We start from the raw sequence: 24,104 nt of genomic DNA, 5'->3' as shown, positions 1-24,104 counted from the left end.
TCCCCAAATATATTTCCTGTAACCTATTCTCCCTTCACTTCTATCAGCTCCAATGTGCTTCTATCATTCACCCACATGCTGGGGGAAAATTGCTGTGGCCAATTACGCTGCCAGATAGCAATTGACCATCTGCTTTAGGACAGTGTTTTTAAAGCTGTCCAATAAATGGGCAGCTATTCTGAACAGTAGTAGCCATTGACTTTTAAATTTAATTCTAAATTTTGCAAATATTATGCATTTCTCTAAATGTCACAGTTCTTCCTTTAATACTTGGCTCATTATAATATTGTTATGAGTAGTGGTATATAATTAAAATATATTGTTGATCATATGCTTCCTATCTATAAACTTAATTTCTGGTTGCCATGGTAATTGGTCATACTTTCCTTTCAGTGTTTTCCACTGTAGTCTGCCATGTTATGATATCCCATCCAATATCCCTGTTACCTGTGATGGTGTAGCTGCTGTTTCTGGCACAGAACGGCTCAGTAGCATATGCCTTTGCTGTTCTTCTCTCCCAGCTGTTGTCATTTTGTATATATAAAAACAAATCTTGTACTCATCAATTCATTGTGAATAACATCACAAGCAATCTATTAGCATTTTAAAAGTCTTGGCCACAAAATTCTGTCATTTTTTGATGTGCCTTTACTGTGAAATTTGGAGTAGCAGCTGTTTACAACAGCTTTCCAGCCCAAAATCGAGCACTGATTTTCAAAATGAATGTTCTTTGTGCCATCTGCCTGTACCCACTAATTTAAATTTATGTAAATCAATGGCAGTAGAGTGGCAGCTCTTTATTCTACTTTTACCGTACTTGTATTTAAATGAATTGTGACAAGAATCATACTTTAGTTTGTGGACTACCTGTAGTTTAAGTTCATTGTTCGAATCCCATTCAGCGATCTCCTTATATAAATAACTCATTGTGATAATCCTAAATTAACATCCAACCCACCTGAAATTTAAAGTGCAAAAGTTCAAAGTTGTAAGTTATATGTCACCGTGTACAACTCTGAGATTCGTTTTGTTGCAGGCATTTACAGTAGAACAAAGAACTGCAATAGAATCAATGAAAAACTACATGCAAAGACGAATAAGTAACCAATGTGCAAAGGAAGACAAGCTGGACAAACTGTGCAAATGCAAAAAAAAAGTACATAAATCATACTGAGAACAGTCCTAGAGTCTTTCAAAGTGAGTCCATAGGCTGTGGAATCATTCAGTGATGAGATAAATGAAGTTATTCACTTGTTATCCATGCTGGTATAGGAGCCTGAAGTGTAGTAACTGTTCCTGAACCCAGTGGTGTGGGAACGAAAGCCCCTGTACCTCCTAAATATAAGAGGTTTTGCAGATGCTGGAAATCCACAGAAAATGCAGCATCTATGGAAAGGAATAAAGAGTTGACGTTTCAGGCCGGGACCCTTCATCAGGAATGGAAAGGAAGGGGAAGGAAGTCAGAATATGAAGGTGGGTGGGGTGAGGGGGTGGTGGAGAAGGGAGTGGAAGGAGCACAAGCTGGAGGGTGCCAGCTGAAACTGGGTGAGGAGGAAGGTAGGCGGCTGCATCTATTGAGAGGAATAAAGAGCTGATATTTTGTATGTGTTGTCCTGTACTTCCTTCCTGATGACAGCAGTGAGAAGAGAGCATGGCCTGGATGGTGAATTTACGAATTTATATATTTCCTTACAGCATAGAAAAAGGCCATTTCATTACATTGAAACTATCCCTATTATTCAGTACAGAACAATCCTAAATGTCACTCATTTTCATTGTAACCCATTTTCCCCTTATTCTTATTAAACTCCGCCCTCCAGATTCAACCATCCACCTATGCCAGGGGAAATTGAGAGTGGGCAATTAGCCTAATTAACCTCCCAAACCACATGTCCTTGTGATGTGGCAGAAAACCAGAGCAGATGGAGGAAATCCCACAAAGTCACAGGGGAAGCAAATTCCACACAGACAGCACCTGAGATCAGAATTGAACCTAGATCACTGGCACTGTGAGGGATCAACTCTACTTTTTGCCCCGCTGTGCTTCCCCTACATCATTCAACACTTTTCTTATGTGAATGTTTTCATGAGTATGGCATTGGGAAATTAATCTGGCAGGTGACCGATCCTTCAGTTGGAGAATATTTAGGAAATTCCATAAATTTGAAGATAAGTATGAATATGGATAAGTACAGACCTTATGCAAGAGAACTAAATAGGGGCAGGGCAAGTTAGGCAGGAACTAGGGAGAGTTAACTAGGCATAGCCAATTTTTTGTCAAGTTTACATCTGACACGTGGGCATGGCTAAAGATCAACTACACAGAGTAAGGAGGAATGACAAGATAAGGAAATCTTAGTTTATTAAAGAGGTGGTGAATTTTTTCAGGAAGAAAGAGGAAGCGTGTAAAAGGTTTAGGAAACTAATATCAAGCAGAATAAATATTCTAGAAAAGAACTCAGGAAGAGAATTAAGAAAGCCAGAAGGAGCCAAGAAGTCTTCTGCAAGTAGGTTTATAGAAATCTTAAGGCATTCTATAATGCAATAAGAGCAAGAGGATAATTAAGCAGAGGGCTAGACTACTCAGTAAACATGTGCTTAGGGGCTGGGAATGTTGGTGAGCTCCTAAATGAGTACCTCAGTCAATATTTACTAAGGAGAATGACCTACAGTGTGGAGTATGCTAATACACTAGGGCTACAGTATTATTTTGAGATTAAGGAAGATGTAGTGTTACAAATTTCTACAGATAAATGGTGGAGAGTATTCTGACCGGTTGCATCACAGCCTAGTGCCGAGCCTCCAATGCACAGGATTGCAAGAGGCTACACAGGGTTGTAGATTCAACCAGTTCCATTAAGGGCACATCTCTCCCCACCATCAAAGACATCTTCAAAAGATGGTGCCTTGTGAAAGCAGCATCCACCATTAAAGACCCCATCATCCGGGATGTGCCCCCTTCACGTTACTACCATTGGAGAGGTGATGCAGGAGCCTGAAGACCCACACGCAGTGTTTTAGGAACAGCTTTTTCCCTCCACCATCCGATTTCTGAGGAGTCCATGAATCTATGAACACCGCCTCATTATTCATCTTTTGCACTTTCTTAATTTTTGTAACTTTCAGGAATTTTCATGCCTCGTGTGCTGCCACAGATCAACACATTTCATGATGTATATAAATGATAATAAACCTGATGTACAGAGGTATCTTAGGGTCCAAGTCCGTAACTCCCTGACTGTGGCTGCAGAGGACGGTTCAATGGCATGCTTGCCTTCCTTAGTGCAAGCTGACATCAATTATATCTCAGCTTCATAAAAGTCTGGTTTTGCTACATTTGAAGTATTGAAATCAGTTCTGGTCACCCATCATGGAAAGGATGTGAAGGCTTTGGACAGCTGATGTCTTTTTTTCAGGGTTGAAATGTATAGTACTTGATGGCATGCATTTAAGATGAGAGGGAGCAAGTTCAAACGAGATGTGTGTGCCATGATTTTACACAGAGAATGCTGGGTGCCAGGGGAGGTGGTCGAGACAAATATCACAGATACTTTTAAAAAATGCTAGATAAGCACATGAGTGTGTAGAGAATGGAGGAATATGGACATTGTGTAGATAGGTGGGATTAGTTTAGTTAGACATTTAATTACTAGTTTATTAAGCTTAGCACAACATTGTGGGTCAAAAGCACTGTTCCTGTGCTGTGCCATTTTACAATGGTTACGAAGTGAATCCTATATTAATCTCATGTAGAGTCCAGATTTCCACTATGGAATGTTGAACAGGACTCAAGATCCACAGTGAATGTGACCAGATTTACTCCAAAGCTCATCCCCACTGACTCCACTAGACTCTATATAAACATCTACTATGTAGCAACTCAGTGAACAGCCCATTGACTGACCCTGTCTTTAAAAGGCAGGAAAATTAAAACAGTAATTAACCTTCAACAAACAACACCATACATATATACTGCTAAATGGATTCTCACGCTTTCTGAAGAAAATTTATTTATAGCACCTTTTTATTCCATCCTTACTGTTAATAATTTTCCATCTTTGAAACTATCCTAACAGCCTAGCTAAAGTGCATTTCTATCCAAACTAATTTAATTCCAATATCATCTTTAGATTGTTCAATCCCATAGTTTTATTACTATGTGGATTTCTTTACTTGACTGCTGACAAATCATTACTTTATTTGAATTCACACAATTCCTTAAGTCTGCTGGTTTCTATTTTAGTTCAAATTGCTACAATATCCTAATTCTAAGTAATTTATTAAATAATTCTAATGAGGTGATTTATTTTTCATAAACCTGACTGAAGTAAGTTCCCTTAACCATTTCAGTAAATGTTGCCACATTCTGTTCATGAATTGAAACATGGCTTAAAATTTTAAATGACATCCAATCCATCTTCAATCAAGATTAAACATAAATAAATGGAATATCCCAAAATTATTTTCCAACCTTTAATTTCCAAACTATCTTAGGTATATCACACATTCATAGTGGACTATAAGTATTTATAACAATGGTTCTTGTTCATCCACCTGAAGTTCTTGTGCGTCTTTCTATCCTTCCATTGGGACATGGGACACAGTAAACAGTGTACAGAGGTAGGTATTGCAGACAAGTCACTATTCACCACTCTATCCCACCCCAAACTCATGGAATATCTTTGACTGATTGTAAGGAGGCTGTTGCTTTAGCACACGTGCCTTCCCAGGTACTGTGAATCCTAATCTGTTGCAGCTGCATAAAGAACCACTCTCTGAGTAGCCGTTGTAACAAACAGTTAGTAGCTTCAGAATCGGAATCAGGTTTAATATCACTGGTATATGTTGTGAAATTTGTTATCTTTGCAGCAGCAGTACAATGCAAAACGCGATAAATTTAGAAATAAATAAATTAAATACAGTAAGTATATGTGTATATTAAATAACTACATTTAAAATAGTAGTGCAAAAACAGAAACAATAAAAAATAGGGAGGTAGTGTTCATAGGTTCAATGTCCATTTAGAAATCAAATGGCAGAGGGGAAGAAGCTGTTCCTGAATCGCTGAGTGTGTACCTTCAAGCTTCTGTACCTCCTACCTGATGGTAACAGTGAGAAAAGGGCATGTCCTGGGTGCTTGCTTGGAGGTCCTTAATAATGGATGCTGCCTTTCTGAGCCACTGCTCTTTGAAGATACCCTGGGTATTTTGTATAGTGCCCAAGATGGAGCCAACTAAATTGAAAACCCTCTGCAGCTTCTTTCGGTCCTGTGCAGTAGCCCACCCCCTTCCCCCATACCAGACAGTGATGCGGCCTGTCAGAATGCTCTCCATGGCACATCTATAGAAGTTTTTGAGTGTATTTGTTGACATACCAAATCTCTTCAAACTCCTAATAAACTATAGCTGCTGTCTTGCCTTCTTTATAACTGCATCAGTATGTTGGGACCAGGTTAGATCCTCAGAGATCTTGACACCCAGGAACTTGAAGCTGCTTACTCTCTCCACTTCTGGTCCCTCTATGAAGATTGGTATGTGTTCCTTTGTCTTACCCTTCCTGAAGTTCACAATCAGCTCTTTCGTCTTACTGATGTTGAGTGCCAGGTTGTTGCTGCAGCACCGCTCCACTAGTTGGCTTATCTCGCTCCTGTACACCCTCTCGTCACCACCTGAGATTTTACCAACAATGGTTGTATCATCAGCAATTTAATAGATGGTATTTGAGCTATGCCTAGCCACACAGTCATGTGTATACAGAGAGTAGAGCAGTGGGCTAAGCACACACCCCTGAGGTGCACCAGTGTTGATCATCAGCGGGAAGGAGGTGTTATCACCAATCTGCACAGATTGTGGTGTCCCGGTTAGGAAGTTGAAGATTCAATTGCAGAGGGAGGTACTGAGGCCCAGGTTCTGTAACTTCTCAATCAGGATTGTGGGAATGATGGTATTAAATGCTGAGCTATAGTCGATGAGCAGCATCCTGACGTAGGTGTTTGTGTTGTCCAGGTGGTCTAAAGCCATGTGGAGAGCCATTGAGATTGCATCTGCCATCGATCTATTGTGGCGATAGACAAATTGCAGTGGGTCCAGGTCCTTGCTGAGGCAAGAGTTCGGTCTAGTCATGACCAACTTTTCAAAGCATTTCATCACTGTAGGTGTGTGCGCTACTGGGTGATAGACATTTAGGCAGCTCACGTTATTCTTCTCAGGTATTGGCATAATTGTTGCCTTTTTGAAGCAAGTGGGAACTTCCACCCAGAGCAGTGAGAGGTTGAAAATGTCCTTGAATACTCCTGCCAGTTGGTTGGCACAGGTTTTCAGAGCCTTACCAGGTACTCCACTGGGACCTTCCACCTTGCGAGGATTCACTCCCTTTAAAGACAGCCTAACATTGGCCTCTGAGTTGCCTGAACTGTGTGAGAACCGGGACAGAGCACATCAATCTCCTGCTACATACAGAAATCCGGTGGTTTAGCTAAGGAAGAGTTCTCAACAAGGTGTTTGAGCTGAAAGGTGAATTGCAGGAGTACTTTCAACAAAATAGTAGGCCAGATTTTGCTGAGTGCTTTGAAGATGAAGAATGACTGCAGAAACTAGCTTACTTCGCAGACATTTTTCATCATATGAACCAGTTGAACAAGTCTTTGCAAGGCCTTGAGAAAATGGTTTGACTTCAAGAGACAAGATTCTTGGATTTAAAACGAAATGGAAACTTTGGAAAAATCATGTCACAAAAGGAAATCTTGAAATGTTTCCACTGCTGCTTGGGTTTGAGGCTGAAGAAGGATATCAGAAAGTCTCGAGTCTTATTGAAAGGAGAAACTTATTATGTTTGCCTTATGAGTTTCTTAAATTGATGAAAGGGGAAGAAAGATTAATTTCAAGAAAGGTAAGCTAAGCTTAGCTACCCATTTTTCTTTCAACAAAAGTTGGCTAAAAATCCATTCTGTACTCAAAAGAGCATTGATAATTATTTTTGGATTAGTTATATCTACAACTTACCTATCACGTTAATGTACCATGAGCTGTAGATGGAATAATTTTTCTGTGGGGTTTCCTTGAGACTGGAAAATGATTTCAAGGGTTCCTTCAGGGAAAAAAGGCTGAAAAAGGCATATTCTAGACCCTAAACTAACAACAAGGATGGGATACTACATGAATTTTGGATAAGAGAGGGTAAATCTAGAGTGTTACCCAAAAGCCTGATTCTTTAGTGAACAGATTCAGAAGCTGTATATATAAAGAAAGTTTGTACAAAATGGCAGGCCAAACTGAGTGGAGAACTACACAAGTATGGAAGTACCAAACAAGTTTAACACTTACCTATAAAAAAGTACTTTCAGGACAATTTTATACTGAAATAGTGGGAGAGAATGCTGAGGAATAAAATGCATCAATCTGTGAGTGTGACACTGCCTTGTAAATGTCAATTCGACATCCCTGGTAAATCTTGCTCTACGGCTGTGAAGCAGCTGTTGTATTTCTTTTCATGAAAATCAAAATAATTTGCAGGTACTGAAAATCTGAAGTAAAGAGAGAAAATGCTGGGAAAACTGGATTACACAGGAAAGCAGGCAGCATCTGTGGGAAGAGGAGAAATTAATGTTTCTGATCTGAGCTTGTCCCAGGTAAGTCATTCCCCCCCCCCCCCCCAACAGTATCCAAATCGGTATACTTGTTTTTGAGGGGAATGGCCACAGGGGAGCCCTGCTCTGCCTGCCCTTTCCCCTACCCTCGCCTGACGGTAACCCAATTACCTGTGCCCTGCTCCTTTGGCATAACTACCTCCCTGTAGCTACTATCTATAAACTCCTCATTCTCCCGAATGATCCGGAGGTCATCCAGCTCCTGCCCCAGTTCCCTAATGCGGTTTGTTAGGAGCTGCAGCTGGATGCACTTCCTGCTGGTGTCATTGTCAGGGACACCAGAGGTCTCCCTGAGTTCCCACACCCTGCAAGGGGAGCATTCCAACATCCTGCCTGGCATTCTCTCTACTCTAAACGAACAAAATAAAACTTACTGGAACCTACCTTTGCCTCTGCCTGTTCACGCTGAAGCCTGTTGAGCCAAAGCCATCCCACTCTGCCTCAGTCCACTCTGACAATGGCCACTCCGACGATGCCCGCTGTATGTGGCGGTTTTTAAAAAAACCTTTGGCACGCTACGTCACGCAACTGCACAGTTTAGCCTCTTTTCCCCGATCAGTTAAAAAAAAGGCTTCTCTCCGAGTTGCCTTTACTTCTTCACTCTCCGACTCTTGCTTCAAAAATATGTATGTTGTAAATAAATGTAAATACATATGTAAGAACTAATTATTGTGTCATTTATGATACATTGTTGTACTGGACATTGGTGCTACCTTCAGTAAAGGCTCAACCTCTATTACTTCCTTTTCATAAACTACTAAGGAACCATTGGTGATGAGCTTCAGACACTGCTGTATGAAGGAGCAATGATAATGGAAAGCTCTGGACATGATGAAGCTCAAAAAGTATGAGTGGACTTTTTTGTCCTGTGTGGGAAACAAGTAGAAATGTTCTTCAAGATGAAGAATATGGTTAAAGGAATATAGAGAATGGAGATGTGCAATGATATGTGAGAAAAAGAAATACTCTTGCCTCTGTCATTCAGGATGTTGTTCAGCCTACAAGTACCACAAAGGTTGGAAAAAATCTCAGATGAGGGCACAGTAAAAATCTTCAGGGGAGGTTTTAATCCATTGCAAATGCTGAGATTCAATAGCTACAAATTTGTCATCTGCATCTTGGAACCAGAGGGAATGGGTGGTGAACAAATGGTCAGATTAAAAGATGCAATTCCTAGACATTGGGCTGGGCATTGGAGAATTTAAATGAGAGAATTTAGGCAAAACCATTAGATATTGTGGATGGTGCTGGAGGGACTTTGTAGAATAGTCACCAACAATAAGAAGTACTTATCATCTAGGGCAGTTTTACTCAGAGCATGATTTGGGCACAAGGTGTGATTGTGGGAGAATTCCACAGAGATGAGAATAGTGACATAGCCTTTTTCTTCATGGCCAAATCATATGGAAGTTATGAGGGGGTAGTACAAGAAACTGGTTGGTTTCATGGGTGACCGAATGAAGGCCTTCAGATTTCCGAGGCATATGCGACTGTCAAGGTTAGATTGTGGAGTCAATGCAGAGATGTGGGGGATTTGCAGAAATTACACGGTTTAGGTCAACCGCAGATAGCGGGAAGCTCATGTGGGCCACCTATCGTCCAGTCATAGTGTCAGGGAGGATGGAGTTCTCAGCACTCAGAAATCTGGGTATTGGATGGTCATTGCTTCAACACACTGAATTTGGCACGCTTTGTTGAGCCGAATGGCTTGATCTTGACAAAAACTTTCTAATGTTCCAATTGTATATGGGGAGAAAGACAAAAAAACACACACAAAATGCTGGAGAAACTCAGTAGGTCAGGCAGCATCTAGGGAAAGAAATAAGGAATTGACTTTCTGATGAAGGGTCTTGGCCCAAACATCGACTCTTTATTCCTTTCTGTAGATGCTGCCTGACCTGTTGAGCTCTTTCAGTGTTTTGTGTGCGTTTTCTGGATTTCCAGCATCTGCAGAATCTCTTGTGTTAAAGACAAAGAAATATCATGGACAGTCCTAGGAAAGATAAACAACCATCACTTTGAACAGATGCAAGAATGAACTACGCCAGCGATGTGCATGAGTGAGACAGCAAGTTCTGAGATGCAGATAAAAATGGTTGTTTTTCTCACTGCATAAAATGTTCCTTTTTTTTGTTTTTAAGCAGGTGATCATCAGGGTATAAGGCTATAGCAGGTAACAGCAGGGTAAGCAGAGTATATGTTGCTTTAAGGCTGCAGCCATTCTACATTTATTACAATAGCTACTCTGCAGTCTGTCCAAATCCAGTCAGGACCTACCTCAGCCCCACTTTGCTCCCACTTTAATCCCATTACCCCAATCTAGATTTAAGATCATGCCAGTGAGCGAGGGGCTTATGTTAGGAGAATCCTGGAGCTATGAATGAGGTCTATTGAGAAATCTGAGCACTCTGCCTACCAACCTCACACCCCATACGTACAAGCTGGATGAACTCAGCAGGTCGGGCAACATCTGTTCAAATGAGCAGCCAACATTTTGGGCCGAGACCCTTCGTCAGGACTGCCTTTTATATGTAGCCCAACTTGAGTGTCTGCACTTGTCTGGAACCCAGAGATGAAGACTGAAACAGAATGTGGTTAAGCATTTAAAAGGCTGCCGTTGCTTTCATCTTGGCGGATAAGAGAAAAAGATGTGATGTTACTACACAATATGTTTCACTAAATAATATCTGTATGGCTTGTTTATTTGCCCATTTGTGGTTTTGTCAAAAAAATGTATAAGACTTACAAATGTAGCTTGATATAGATTGTCTGGAATAGTAATTTGAATCATATACCAGTGCATGAGTACATAGTAATAGGACTGAGTCAGTAGGAGCCTCTACATTTCCTTTCCACATTTCAATACTGTACATCTGATAGAAGTGTGGAACACAAGTGACAGAGAACTGTTATTGGTTCTTCTACTTCAATTACCTTCATCTGAGTGAGGCCTCTGCCCATCAGGGTCAACCATGGATGTTGTGATCTAGCTGACTCGATACGTAAGCCTGGGCAGTACGATATGGAGAGCAAGCTGTTGCCCATGTAGCACACTCCCCCTCTCCATACATCTGATGAACCCAAAGGAATGGCAAAGACCACTATAGTTTGGTATCACCAGTGTTGTAAACATTGAACTCAACATAGGACTGCCTTAGGGACTCCAGTTCCAGATTTTTCCCTCAGGGTTTACTCCCGAAGCCTTCGCATGAGTGGGTATAGCTACAAGTCAGTAGAGATTTGAGATCAGAGTTTTTCTTCTCCTAGAAGAGCTGCCAACCACAGCTGATGAGCCCCATCTGCACGAAGTGAGTGGTTTTAAGGTGCTAGTAGCCCACTTTTGCCCCTTCTCCTATCAGTAGAAGTGGTTCTGCTGGGCTTATTAGCTAAAGCAACACATGAAGGCCAGGAGCTAGACTTGGTTGTCAGAGGCTATTTGAGGCACATGCCATTGGGAGCATTTAATAGATAGTGGGATCTTGTCCCCATTACAACACTTGGCTATAACAACCTTAACATCTAAACCAGGAAAAAGTACATAGCTGAAATCTTTGTGAATTATAATAGGAACAAGAGTATGGCATCTGGCTCTTCAAACCTGCTCTGCCATTTATTAAGGTTATGGCTAGACTTCTACACCAGTGCCGTTCTCTCAAATCCCTTCAAGTACAGAAATCTATGAGTCTCTCTTTGAAATGAACACAACCACAGAGCCTCCACAGCCCTTCTGGGTAGAGAATTCCAAAGACTTGCCGCTCTCTCAGTGAAGAGATTTCTGTCCATCTCAGTCCTAACCAGAACTCTCTGTTCCTGAGCTTCTCACCCTGGGGAAGAAGAACTTATCTTCATCTGGTTGGTCAAACTATTGAAGAATTACATAGTCTTCATTGAGATCTCTCCTTCCTCTAAACTCCATTGATGGTAGTTCCAATCTACTCATGAGTCTTTACTATGCTTTCTATATGGCAAATATTAGGTAAAGAGATCAAAACTGTGCACAATAGTCCTGGTGATTTCTCACTAGAACCTTAATAATAGCAATAAAAATTCAAATTATCTTTTAATTAGGCTATAGGAAAGCTAATAACCTTCCTAATTGGTTATGTTTTGTCTTTGAGCACCAACAATACGGAATCTCTAACTTTTAACAGATGCATATTTGCTTTTCTGTGTACAGAAGTGATAACCTCACATTTTTGCATTGACAATGTTCTTGCTCATTCAGTTTGTCTACTTCCACTTGAAGCTCCTTTACATCCTATGCTTCAGTCTTACAACGTTGGTCCACTGATGTAGATTGAGGAAAGGCTGGATCTGAGTGCTGTCTCACTCGTCACATGCTGCCTAACTTGAGAAGGCTCCATTTATTGTCATTCCACTTTCTTGCCGATTACTACTGCTTACCCCAGTCATGCTTGATCAGTCTGGATCACTATGAATAATGGAATATCCAAGAGGCTTTAATGTCCCACTGAAATTCTCTTGGATAGTCCACTATTATAATAGCAGGTTACACTCACCAGTGCTAACTCTCTATTGGGTTACTTATTTGCTAACTCTGCAATTGGAGCCCACACTCCCATTGCCACTGTTAACCAAGAGCCAAAGATAGAGCACTGGACCAACCCTTCAGACCATGCTATTTATTGTCCACCCATTTACAATAACCTTACATTAATCCCCTTTTCATCCCCCCTACATTCTTACCAATTTCACCCAGCTTCTTCCACTCACCCTCACATTAGAGGCAATTTACACCGACCAATTAACCCCTCGGCCTGAGTGTCTTGGCAAACTTATGCATCTTGAGGAAACCCACACGATCCCACAGTAAGAACACAGATAGCAGCCAAGGTCAGGATTGACTTGGTCTCTGGTGCTGCAGAACAGGGGCCATACAGGCTCTGAACACCAATGATGTGTTCAAACAAGCTTCCGTGGCAAGGAAGACAAAACAGCAGCTGGAAATCCTTTTGCATTTGTACAGAGCCCTGGTGAGACCACACCTGGAGTATTGTGTACAGTTTTGGTCTCCAGGATTAAGGAAGGACATCCTGGCTGTAGAGGAAGTGCAGCGTAGATTCACGAGGTTAATTCCTGGGATGTCCGGACTGTCTTACGCAGAGAGGTTAGAGAGACTGGGCTTGTACACGCTGGAATTAAGGAGATTGAGAGGGGATCTGATTGCAACATATAAGGTTATTAAGGGATTGGACAAGATAGAGGCAGGAAATATGTTCCAGATGCTGGGAGAGTCCAGTACCAGAGGGCATGGTTTGAGAATAAGGGGTAGGTCATTTAGGACAGAGTTAAGGAAAAACTTCTTCTCCCAGAGAGTTGTGGGTGTCTGGAATGCACTGCTTCGGAAGGCAGTGGAGGCCAATTCTCTGGATGCTTTCAAGAAGGAGCTAGATAGGTATCTTATGGATAGGGGAATCAAGGGATATGGGGACAAGGCAGGAACAGGGTATTGATAGTAGATGATCAGCCATGATCTCAGAATGGTGGTGCAGGCTTGAAGGGCCGAATGGTCTACTTCTGCACCTATTGTCTATTGTCTAAACACTGACAGATCAAGCAGCGTCTGTAGGAAAAGAAACAAGTTCATGTTTCAGATCAAAGACCATTTCTGACCCAAAATATTAACTGCTTTGCTTTCCACGTATGCTACCTTGTCCTGAGCATTTCCAGCATTTTGTTTGTACTTCATGGGAAGGCCTTGTACAAAGTTTGGGTGGGGATGGGGGTTCTGGCAGGTAGGGGTGGTGGAAAGCACATCTTTCTCACAATGCTGAAAGAAGTGAATCAGGTATGCTGAGTTGGTTGATTAAATTGGCCATCAAAGAACTTCGAGACATCTAGATACATTCAACAACAGCAATCAAACAATTCTTGGAGAGATCCAACAGCAAAGCTTTACAGATGAAGTTCCAGGTGCAAATGCTGAGGGATTGCCCCATCAGAGCTAATAAAAAATGGTGTTATACTATTGCCCCAGGAGGCTTGATGCATGAATATTTGCAAACAGTAAACCTCCAATAATCTGCTACTCATCCATTCAAAAATCCCCATTGTTCAATATCATGCTCCTGAAACTTATCAGCGTCTATGGCCCATCAAGGCTTTTGGGTGCTTTGTGCTTGTGCCCCCACGACCTGCCACTAACTTGTTCCCTAGTTCCTGTTATTTCCTGCATCTTACTGGCTCCCTGGAAGGCTCGGGAATAATGCGCGTCATGTGTGTCATGTCTAAAAACTCATTGTGTTGGAGTATTATTATGAATAATATTTAATAGTCCAGAAAATCCGGCAGACCAAGACCAGTGTGTGCTGGATTATCAGTTGTAGCGCACATAGGAATCCCAAAGTTTGAGGGAACATGCAGTAGAAACATATCAGACAGTACGTCTCTATAAAATCTGGGCCATTGTCACTGGAGGCTGAATTGTGTATCCTTTTATTCTTCATAATTGGATTCATAGGAAGCGTAGATTTATTTCAGATGTGTTACCCAAAAGAAACATTGCCCATTACTTTGACATACAGGATTGTGCAACCCTGGCCCTAATCAGCAACTTCTTATCTACAGTTAGTACATAGGCAACCTGACCCTGAATTGTCAGTCAGGAATAGATAAGTGTTAACATGCATCGGGCCAAGCTAAAGATGTTGCAGCCAAAAAATGTTTTGTAAGTGTAACAAAAATCTTACTGAAGCAACAAAAATACAAACCCACATCGAATTCCAAAAAGAAAAAGGCAGTTTTTATTTTTAATGGAACTGGGTGATGAATAGTGCTTGAATGATTCCCACCTCCCCCCACCAGTAACCCTTGACCTTAGCATATTTTTTGTTCTGGGTAATAGTTCCTCCAGATGTGTAACCCAGCACTCTACTAGTATGAGCTCTGTGCTAAGCTTAGTTCACTCATCCTTCAGTCCAAATCTCTGGAGAGTGATTGAAGGATGGGACAGGGTGGAGGGGTATCAGAGGAAGGTCTTTTTTAAGAAGACAGCACAGAGTGGTGGGTGTGTGGAACACACTGCCAGGGTTGGTGGTAGAGGCAGATATGTTAGGGAGATTTTAGAGGCTCGGATTGGTACATGGATGGAAAAAAAGTGGGAGGCTCTGGGGAGGGAAGCATTAGATTGATCTTGGAGGAGATTAAAAGGTTGGTACAACATTATAGGCTGAAGGGCCTGTACTGTGCTGTGCTGTTTGACGAAGAGATACTGAAGTTCGTTCCCCCCTCATCCTTACTTCCATTGCATTGTTGTGGCTTGGTGGCTTCACCATTAACCAGATCAGGTGTTATTTAGAACTTTCTCAATAGTTCAGCAGGAATTAAACATTTTATAATAAGGCTTCACGGCTTTACTACTTGGCCCAGGAACCAGTGACTCACTTCCATTCCCCCCCCATCACTGAGTCTCCAAGGTAGCAGATACGCTCAAACTTCTTGTAATTGAGGGGCACATTTTAACCACTTGACCGAGAGTAAAATAATATTTTCATAGCTGAAATAGCACAGGCTAGCTTTCAATTAGACCAATCCAAAGCCTTTGCTACATTTTCATTTTATACACCTGCCTCTCCCAGTCCCCAGCAAAAATACAACCACACTTATTCTAAGTAGTTTGCATCAAATGGAAACATTAAGGACTCCATCTGTTTGTAAGACATATTTACAAAACAGGTAATTTATATGAAATATTTTCTGAAAGTACTAATTAGTGGAAGACCACAAAGTTTACACACTGCAGTGCGTACAGAGTTCCAAAAGTAGCCTGGAGCTAATTTAGATTTCAATGGTATTTAGGATTTTAGATGTTGGTAGGTGGTCCCTCCCAATTAAATTCAATTCCATCCACAATTAGTAATGAAACAATCAAAACTCAATTTAAATGTGCAACCAATACCAGAAGTTGTTTTTTTAATATCACCCCATACTCGGTTTAGTGAATGTAAACTGCAGTTCAGATGCATGAACATTTGGCATGCTTCAAATTTAAGGATCGTAGATTTTTAAAATCTATAATCTACAATGAGCTGTTTCTGCAGGTTAATTTGTTTTGTGTGATATATACCTTTTCAAAAGTGCTCATTTGCAGTTAGATTCAAGATTTGCCTTATCAGAAAAGCAGAAAAAAGTTGACTAATGCTTCAGAACCATTTACTGCCTGTTAAAGGCTGCCTAATTGCAGATAACAGCCAGTCATTCAGCTGCTAGTCATTACTAGGGTACATCAAACGACTCAAAAAACATACAAAAAGAAAGTACAAGCTTCCATTCTTCAAACCCTTTAGGCTAGAGTGGTTCTGAGCACACTAATTTATCAGAAATATGCTCTCGTTAGATCTATATTTGGAATGTCTGGGTGACACGATTTAAAACGTGCAAGTATATGAAAGTGAACCAATTCCACTTTTGTAGAAGGAAAAACAATAACAAGTCCATGTTCCACAAGATGTTCCACAAAACCATGGTGTAAAATTGTTTATTGGACAAACTTGATTTCTCATCTGCTAGACAAAGCAATTGTATCAGAGTTGCTGGCAAAATCGCTGTTATTTTCTGATGCCAACTCAGGTGTGAGGAAGTTAAATATTTGGCTACTCCTAGGCTTCAAAGGTCTTAAACACATTGTACTGGCAGACAAATTAAAGTGCATAGAATTGCGGTTTTGATTATTTTAATAGAAAGTGACAGCTCAGTTAAAATAGTTAATAGAATACAGAAAGCATAATTAATTATACAATAAATTTGAACACTGATTGTACTAAATGCAACAGTACCAGGAAACAAAGAATTAAACACAAATGTTAACACAATAAAACTGTATTACATTTGTGCTTCAAATATTACAATATAGTATGTACAAGAGTCATCCAAAATAAACATCTCATGCCAAATGAAAAAAAATTATAAACTGTAAGCAGCAAAGAATAAAAGGGTTTGCTCTCCCTCATGACAAAAGCTCAATATATACAGTAGGTCTAAGACATTCAACTTAGAACAGGAACAAAATTACTATGTACTGTTTTCTTCCACCCTTGATTCCAAACATGGCCACCAGCTCTGGATACTGTGTGTCTATTCTATTAGTTCCTGTTTTAATTCATATTTACATGTTAAGTAAACGATACAGAAGTTAGTGCTTATAACTAATTCGACTGAAGTGCCTGTCGAGGTCAGCGAACTTGGGACGCGTAGCCTTCTTTCATCAAACCTTCCTCATAGTCCGTCTGGCACAGAATCATATTGTTCTTGAGGAAAAATTTATCTCCAACACAAAACCTGAACACAGAAGGGGGAGAGAGGGGAAAATATTAAAGGTGTTAAATGTATGGGACAGGCAAGTATATAGACTCCTTAAATAGAAATAAAATCTATTAGTGGGTAATGCACCTGTACATTTCTATTATACATTGAGAGCTACTTCACCTAGTCAGACATTTGGCTCATTTGTTAGGTGTGGGTTCCAATTTGCTGATGGAAAGCAACATTTGTCTAATATGTATACATGACAAGTATGCACAAATAGTTCTTAACTGTAGGCTTTTAAGCAAATTACAGTGCTTTTTGGATTTAACCTTCAGAGGCTCTTATGCCTACTCCACCAAATCCAGTAAAACGGTGCATAATTACACAGATCAACCCAGGTGACCCTTGATAGCAGGCTTTGTTGTTTGGATAGCTGTTTACTGATGATGTTCCAATGTACTGACAGAAATCCCTTTGGTAATAATGTTAAACAGATTAGATTTAATATTGAAAGCAACACAATGTTCTGTGATTCTCAAGTGCGGAATTAGAAGCTTTTCACAGATATTAATTCCAGACAAATTGCGTGCCTCCTCCTCTCTCTCAACCGAGTAGATTTCCTTCAGAACTGCTGCATTGATTATGCAGGTTGAAAGAAATGATTATCTTTTTGAAAAGGCAGGAGGTTAAAATTTTGCCACAGGTGCTACACTTGCATATGGAGAAAGTTAACAAAGTTTAAAACAAGATGGAGAGACTTGTCAGTTGAGCATTCATTGTAAATGACCACGGAAAAAAAAGTCATCTTTTTCTTTGTAACATGTAACTTCTCATTTTTTTTGTACATTGTAGACATTTGAATAATCCAGGAGAGGTATATTAACTATTGAGTTAAGTGTTTCTTGCCTTCTTCATTGGATTAGTGTGTACCTCACAGTTTAGCTCCTGTATTAAATGTACATGTACGTAAGCTAGAGTATATTTCTACAAACCATATGCTTATGCTAATGATCAGATCTGAGAGCAATTAATCATACCACATGATGCTGAATTAGCAGTATATCACAATCATTGTTCACCACAATTTATAAAAATACTTAATTTCTTCTCGGAGACAAAGTGTTCATGAATTCACTGAATAAAGAGTAATATTTTCTACTGCGAGGATTAAAGTGGTTTACTAATGATGAAAGTTGTAAATGTTATTAAATCATACATTGTGATTACTAACTCAGGTAGTTCACAGAATACTCTGGACAAGACTGCATTGTTGAACAAAGATTCAAGAGAAGAAACTGCACAGACAAGAGCTTCAGATTTAAAATGAGCAATGGAAACATGGCCATTCTTTTCCTTACTGCACACTCTACAGCAAAGCCAAAGCACGGATCCAAAAATAGACTCAACTCCTTTTATGATTGCAGGTCACCCCGAAGTATATCAATAATCAATAAGTTGCTTTTCTCCTGTGGTCAATGTTGGAATGTGGAAAGCCATGCTTACCAGTTTGCACACTTCCCACAAAAAGAAATATGACATAGACCAAATAATCAGTTTGTGATGTTGATTGAGAGCTATTGGGGGTTGTGTAGCACAGTGATTAAGAATCCAGAGTCATGGAGTATTGATTCGAAAAGATTAGTTTCTCCGAGACATCAGCTGCGAACTTTAAATTCAAGCAAAAGAAACAACTCAAATTGAAAAAGGTGGCTTCACCATAGGCAGCTGTGAAGAGCACCAGATATCCATCCTTACCTGATCCGGATTATGTGTGACTCCAGCCCGAACAAATTCCTCTTCAACTCAGGGTATTCAGAGATGAACTTAAAACCAGCACGCTGGCATTGACAGTGATGTCCACATTGAATGAACAGATAAAAAGAGCAAATATAGGTTGGCTCAATGAGGAACAGATCCCTGATGAAGATGGCGGAGTTTGTTATCAAAAAGTCAGTTAAAATCGAAACCTATACCTGGCAGGAAGCCCAAGAAGAATTTATTCGTCATATACACCAGAAAAGCACTAAATCCTTTTTCAGATCCCTACTCTTCTTCAAAATGCTGCAATAGAATGTTTTCATGTTCACTTGAAGGGACAGAGGAAGTCACAGTTTATTACCTCATCTGAAAGGTGGTACCTGTGACAGAACAGCATCTCTCTCTCTCGCCACAGTCCAAATTGCTCTTCATGTCAAGTAGGACTTGAACCCACAACTTTCTGACAAAGATAAGCCGTACCATCAGCTAAAGGAGCTTTGGCTATTTCCTCATGTATCTTCAAAAGTTTTCTCTTTATTTCTACCCTCTCCACACAGACCTCTTTATTCCCCGTGACGGCTCTCTCATCTCTCCATGAGAGCTTTTTTTTCTGGTATCCATGCAGGACTTGCACTGACAAGAACAAGAGAAAATCCGAGCAACACGCACAAAATGCTGGAGGAACTTAGCGGGCCAGGCAACATCTATGGAAAAGAGTAGAAAGGGTCTGCCGAAGGGTCTGAGAACATTGACTACTTTTTTTGTCCATTGATGCTGCCTGGCCTGCTGAGTTCCTCCAGGACTAGCACTGCTCCGAGTTTGAGGGAGCCATGTGACTACAACTGAGCCCTACTCATACTTTCCTCACTCATGAGGTTACATTACCTCAGAACCATGTGCTGGCGACACTACAGATGGAGGACAATTTCCCAAGCTCAGTAATTTGCGAAATCATGAGAATGTATCTTACGTCTGCAATAGTAGCAGTACCCAGGGGAGTCCTTGCAGTTTAGGAATGTTAATTGACCTGATAAATATCTCAGTGCAAAGTAGTTCAGTTTGCAGATGATGCCAAACCTAGCGGTATGGGAGGCAGGAGGCAGAGCTAATGGCCATTGCTTGGGATGACTAGAAGGAGTCTGAATGTGAATAGCAAAGTGGGAGATGAATTACTTGCTTATCTGGTATTTATGCAACTGGAATTCTCATGTAACTGACAAGAATGTTAAGAATAATTAGCTGTTAACTTACAAAAGTTCCATTGTACCTGATGAAGTGCTATTAGAATATCTGGAACGTGGTGAAGAAATTGCAGTGGCCTTTTGCGAGTTAGAATTAAAACAATAAATAAGAGGGGACTCTGCAGATGTGGAAAATATCGAGCAACACATGCAAAGTGTTGCAGGAACTCAACAGGCCAGGCAGCATCTATGGAGGGAAGCGAACAATTGACGTTTCAGAGACCCTTTAACAGGAATGGAAAGGAAGGGCAACAAAACCAAAAGATGTAGGCAAGGGGAGTGGAATGAGTGCAACCTGGCAGGTGATAGGTGAAACCAGGTGAGGGGGAAGGTGGGTAGGTGGGGGAAGGGGGATGAAGTAGAAGCTGAGAGGTGATAGGTGGAAGGCTGAAGAAGGAGGAATCTGAATGGAGAATATGGTACACCATGGAAGAAAGGGAAGGAGATGGGCACTACAGGGAGGTGATGGGCAGGTGAGGAGAAGAGAAGGAGTGAGAGGGGATCCGGAATGGGGAATGGAAAAAGAGAGAAGGGGGAGAGGAGAGAAAGTACCCGATGTTTGAGAAATCAAATTTCATCCCATCAGGTTGGAGGCTACACAGACAGAAAATAAGGTGTTGCTCCTCCAAATTGAGCATGCCTCACTGAGGCTGTAGAAATAAATGACTTTAGTATAAGTAGTAGTCTCATCCAGGCTGTGTGTAAAAGTCCATAAGACAAAGGAGCAGAATTAGGCTGTTTGACCCATTGAGTCTGCTCCGCCATTCAATCATGGCTGATCCTTTTTTCCCCTCCTCAGCCTTCTTCCCGTAACCGTTGATGCCGTGCCCAATCAAGAACCTATCAATCTTTGTCTTAAGTACCCCCAACGACCTGGCCTCCACAGCTGATTGTGGCAACAAATTCCACAAATTCACCACTCTCTGGCTGAAGAAATTTATCTGTATCTCTGCTTTAAATGGATGCCCCTCTATCCTGAGGCTGTGCCCTCTTGTCCTAGACTCCCCCACCATGGGAAACATCCTTTCCACATCTACTCTGTCTAGGCCTTTCAATATTTGAAAAATTTCAGTGAGATCCCCCTCATCTTTCTAAATTTCAGTAGGTACAGACACAGAGCTATCAAATGTTCTTTGTATGATAACCCTTTCATTCCCAGAATAATCCTTGTGAACCTCCTTTGAACCCTCTCCAATGCCAGCACAAATTTTCTTAGATGAGGAGCCCAAAACTGTTCCCAATACTCAAGGTGAGGCCTGACCAGTGCCTTATAAAGCCTCAGCATCACATCCCTGCTCTTGTATTCAGGACCTCCTGAAATGGATGCTAACATTGCATTTGCCTTCCTCACCACCAACTCAACCTGCAAGTTAACCTTTAGGGTGTTTTGTACAAGGATTTCCAAGTCCCTTTGCATCTCATATTTTTGGACTTTCTCCTCATTTAGAAAATAGTCTACACATTTATTTCTACTACAGAAGTGCATGATCATGCATTTTCCAACATAGTATTTCATTTGCCACTTCCTTGCCCATTCTCTTTTTGCATTCCACCTGTTTCCTCACCACTACCTGCCTCTGCACCAATCTTTGTATCATCTGCCAACTTGGCAACAAAGCCATCTATTCCATCAACTAGGTCATTGATATACAACATAAAAAGAAGTGGTCCCAGCAACGACCCCTGTGGAACACCTCTAATCACTGGTAGCCATCCAGAAGAGGATCCTTTAATTCTCACTTGCAATCTTCTGCCAATCAGCCAATCCTCTAACCATGCCAATAACTTTCTTGTAATACCATGGGCTCTAGACTTGGTAAGCAGCCTTATGTTGGCACCTTGTCAAAGGCCTTCCAAAAATCCAAATATACAACATCCACTACATCCTCTTTATCTATCCTACTTATAATCTCCTCAAAGAATTCCAACAGGTTCATCAGGCAAGGTTTTCTCTTAAGGAAATCATGTTGACTTTGTCCTATCTTTTCCTGTGTCACCAAGTACTCTATAACCTCATCCAACATCCAGTTGACTCCAATATTTTCCCAACCACTGAGGTCAAGCTAATTGATCTATAATTTCCTTCCTGTTGCCTTCCTCCTTTCTTAAAGAATGGGGTGATATTTGCAATTTTCCAGTCCTCTGGCACCATGTTAGAGTCCAATGATTTTTGAAAGATCATTACTAATGCCTTCATAATCTCTACTGCTACCACTTTCAGAATCCTAGGGTACTGTTCATCTGGCCCCGGTGACTTAGGTCTTTCAGCTTTTTGAGCACCTTCTCCCTTATAATAGTACCTGTACTCACTTCTCTTCAACCCCTTCAACATCTGGCACACTGCTAGTGAAGACTGATGCAAAATACTCATTTAGTTCATCTTCCATCTCCTCATCCCTCGTTATTATTTCTCTGGCTTCATTTTCTAGTGGTCCTATATCCACTCTTCTTTCTTTAATTTTTACGTACTTGAGAAAGCTTTTACTATCCTCTTTGATATTATTTGCTTGCTTGCTTTCATATTTCAACTTTTCCCTTATAGTGATTCTTTTATTTGCTTTCTGTAGGTTTTAAAAGCTTCCCAATCCACTTATTCCCACTAATTTTTACTTTGTTGCATACCCTCTCTTTTGCTTTTACATTGGCTTTGATTTCCTTGTCAGCCATGGTTGTACTATTTTGTCATTTGAGTATTCCTTTGTTTTAGGAATACATCTAACTTGCACATTTTTCCCAGAAACTCACATCATTGCTGCTCTGCAATTATCTCTACCAGCATCTCTTTCTAATTTACTTTGGCCAACTCCCCTCTCATTACACTGTAATTTTCTTTACTCCACTGAAATACTATTACAACAGACTTTACTTCCTCCCTATCAAATTTCAAGCTGAACTCAGTCATAATGTGATCACTGCCTCCTGAGAGATCCTTTACCTTAAGCTCCCTAATTGCCTCCGGCTCATTACAAAAAAAAAATCAAATTTATTAGAGTGGATCCCCTCACAGGCTCAATGACAAACTGCTCTAAAAAGCTGTCATGTAGGCATTTTACAAACTCACCCTCTTGAGATCCGTTGCCAACCTTATTTTCCTAACTGACCTGCAGGTTAAAATCTTCCATGACTATCACAACATTGCCCATATGACATGCCTTTTCTATTTCCCATTGTAATGTGTGATCTACATACCAGCTACTGTTGGGAGGCCTTGTATAACAAAGGGTCCTTTTACCCTTGCAGTTTCTTAAGTCAGTCCAACAAGGATTCAACATCTTCTGATCCTGTGCCACATCTTTCTGCTGATTTGGTGCCTTTCTTTACCAGCAAAGCCATGCCACCCCTTTGTTTACCTTCCTATCCCTCCAATACAACATGTAATCTTGGACATTCAGCTCCCAACTACAACCATCCTTCAGCCATGATTCAATGATGGCCACAGGTTGTCAGGTATGATGTTGTAAAAGTGCCACAAGTTCATCCACCTTGTTTGTGATACTCTGTGCATTGAGATATAACACTTTGAGTGCTATATTTGCTACTGCTTTTGATTCTGCATCCCTAATACACTGATACTCACCCTGATAGCTGCAATTTTGTCCTATTATCTGCCTACCTTTCCTGACAGTCTAACTGCATGCTATCCTTGCTTTTTCACCACTGTCCTATCCTGAGTCCCTTCACTCTAGTTCCCACACCTCCGCCAAATTAGTTTAAACACTCCCCTATAGCTCTAACTATCCCGCCTGCGAAAATATTGATCCCACTCGGGTTCAGGTGCAACTGGTCGCTTTTCTACAGATCATACCTCCCCCAGAAGAGAAGCCTCTGATCCAAGAACCTGAAACCCTGCCCACTGCACCAGCTTCTCGGCCAAATCATCCTGTTTCTTCCCTCATTGGTGCATGGCACAGGTAGCATTCCAGAAATTACTACCCGGAAGGACCTGCTTCTTAGCTTTATGCCTAAATTTTATCTTCAGGACCGCTTTAATTTTTCTTCCTATGTCATTGGCACCAATATGTACAAAGACATCTGGCTACCCTCTCTCCCCCTCTCAAATGCTGTGGACGTGATCCAAAGTGCCCCTGACTCTTTCACGTGGGAGGCAACATACCATCCAGGTGTCCTGTTCATGTCCACAGAATCTCCTGTCTGTTCCTCTGACTACCCTGTCACTTCTGCTCCCCTCTTCTCTC

General features: G+C 40.9%; 1 protein-coding gene across 8 annotated transcripts in view; it reads right to left on the bottom strand.

The window, feature by feature from the left end:
- Positions 1-16,320: 16,320 nt before the first annotated feature.
- The window catches only part of lmo3 (LIM domain only 3), an 86,720-nt gene continuing 78,936 nt past the window's right edge, over positions 16,321-24,104 (bottom strand). For all 8 annotated transcript variants that reach the window (XM_073066180.1, XM_073066181.1, XM_073066174.1 and 5 more), the window contains exon 4: positions 16,321-16,942. In XM_073066180.1, coding sequence (XP_072922281.1) covers positions 16,837-16,942 — 106 coding nt within the window. In that variant the 3' untranslated portion in view covers positions 16,321-16,836. The remainder of the gene's footprint in view (positions 16,943-24,104) is intronic.

This window comes from Hemitrygon akajei, chromosome 14 (assembly GCF_048418815.1).
Source record: "Hemitrygon akajei chromosome 14, sHemAka1.3, whole genome shotgun sequence".
NCBI classification, from domain to species: Eukaryota; Metazoa; Chordata; class Chondrichthyes; order Myliobatiformes; family Dasyatidae; genus Hemitrygon; species Hemitrygon akajei.
Note: the sequence above shows the minus strand (reverse complement) of the source record. Positions and strands in the feature narration are given on the sequence as shown.